Source organism: Echinops telfairi, unplaced genomic scaffold (genome assembly GCF_000313985.2).
Source record: "Echinops telfairi isolate 266 unplaced genomic scaffold, ASM31398v2 ScPeMD7_7457;HRSCAF=8495, whole genome shotgun sequence".
NCBI classification, from domain to species: Eukaryota; Metazoa; Chordata; class Mammalia; order Afrosoricida; family Tenrecidae; genus Echinops; species Echinops telfairi.
The window spans coordinates 13,877,026-13,878,574 of NW_022111357.1; the positions used below are offsets into that span (position 1 = coordinate 13,877,026).

Below are 1,549 nucleotides of genomic sequence, written 5' to 3' on the forward strand. Positions count from 1 at the left end.
TGCCGCCCCTCTTCCTCCACTTGAGGACACTGGGTCTTGTCAGGGAAAGACACCTTGTGAATCGGAGTGGGATGCTGCCCATGTTGTTTCAGCATCACGGGTGACCTGCACCGCCCACCTGCGTGAGCCAGGGCTGCCCACCCACTGCGCGTGCGTCAGTTAGAGCCTTCTTTCACAGCCAGCAGCTCACACTTGGCAGTGATGAGTTCAAGTCCGGTCAGCCTGCCCCAGGCTGCTGGAGACTGGCGCTGCTTCCCGAGTCAGGGCAGGGGAGAGGGACCCCCCCCAGGCTCCAGCCTAGGACAGGGAGCTGCAGTCCCAGAGTGGGCGGGGTCTCAGACCCACTCGGGCCATTGGCTGCCCCCATGTCCCTGCCCCTGCGGGTGTGTCTAGGCCCCGCCCATAGACGCTAAGCCCCGCCCCCTCCGCAGGCTCAGCGCTGGCGCAGCGAGAACTTTGAGAGGCCGGTGGACCTGGAGGGCTCCGGGGACGACGACTCCTTCCCAGATGATGAACTCGATGACCTCTACTCGGGGTCCGGCTCGGGCTGTAAGTACCCCTGGATATTCGGCTAGCGCCCCACCCACAGCCGGGCTTACCCAGAACGGAACCCCCTCTTCTGATGGATGTCAACGGAACCCCCTCTTCTGATGGATGTCACGTGGGGAGCTGGCGGTAGGCAGGAGGCAAGGGGAAGGTGCCGGCCTGCGGGGGGGCTGCGCAGGGCCTCCCAGTTCTGCACAGCCTCTGGCCTCTGCAGCCCGGCCTCCCGCACAGCTGACAGCAGTCCAGCCTCTGGGCGGCCTGGGGCTCTTCTCGGGAGCCCTGAGGGCGCAGCGGTTAAGGCGCTCAGCAGCCAGCCCACAGGTGGGCGGTGAGGGGCCCAAACCGCTCTGTGAAGGTGATAGTCCTGGCGAGCCCGGTGTTGCATTCTGCCCTCGGGGTCTCCGCACCGCTAGGCGCTGACTGGAGGGCAGAGGATTCGATTGCTTTCTGCAGAAGGACCAGTGGCAGAGAGGGCAGAGAGGGCAGAGAGTTAGAATCCCGGTGTTGTTTGTTGACGCTGGGTGCCCTTGGTGAGGTGCCGCCCTTCAAATGTCATTGAAACTCTGTCCACCTTCCTCCCAGCTGCTAAGAGCACCAAGCGCTGAAAGTGGGGTCTGGCTCGGGAGGGGGTGGAGATGGTGTCCCGGACAGAGTCTGATGGGGTGGTCCCCTAACCCCCCACTCCTTTCCTCTACTTGGTCCATCCCCCAGGTGGCTGTGGTCCCCCTTGGTCTGGCTCTTTCCTCTACTGCCCTTCAGGCTTCCTGGCCTGAGTCAAACTGGTCAGGGGGGCCCTTGTGTGTAGGGCTCCTTCCCACGCTGACTCTCCACTGGCCTCTGTCTTTGCCTCTGGGGGAGCCCTTAGTTTCTGTGGTAGGGGTGTACCTGGGTTGGCCCCTCCTCCCGGAATGCTGCTCCTCTGCCCCTGGGGCCTTTAATGAGCTTTGCACCTCTAGGCCTCAGCTGCTGTGTGTGTGTGTGTGTGTGTGTGTGTGTGTGTGTG

At 63.5% G+C, this 1,549-nt stretch overlaps 1 protein-coding gene across 1 annotated transcript in view; it reads left to right on the plus strand.

Moving 5' to 3' along the window:
* SDC3 (syndecan 3) overlaps window positions 1–1,549 on the plus strand; it is a 48,963-nt gene that overhangs the window by 39,244 nt on the left and 8,170 nt on the right. The window contains exon 5 of the mRNA XM_004705038.2: window positions 432–549. Coding sequence (XP_004705095.2) covers window positions 432–549 — 118 coding nt within the window. The remainder of the gene's footprint in view (window positions 1–431; window positions 550–1,549) is intronic.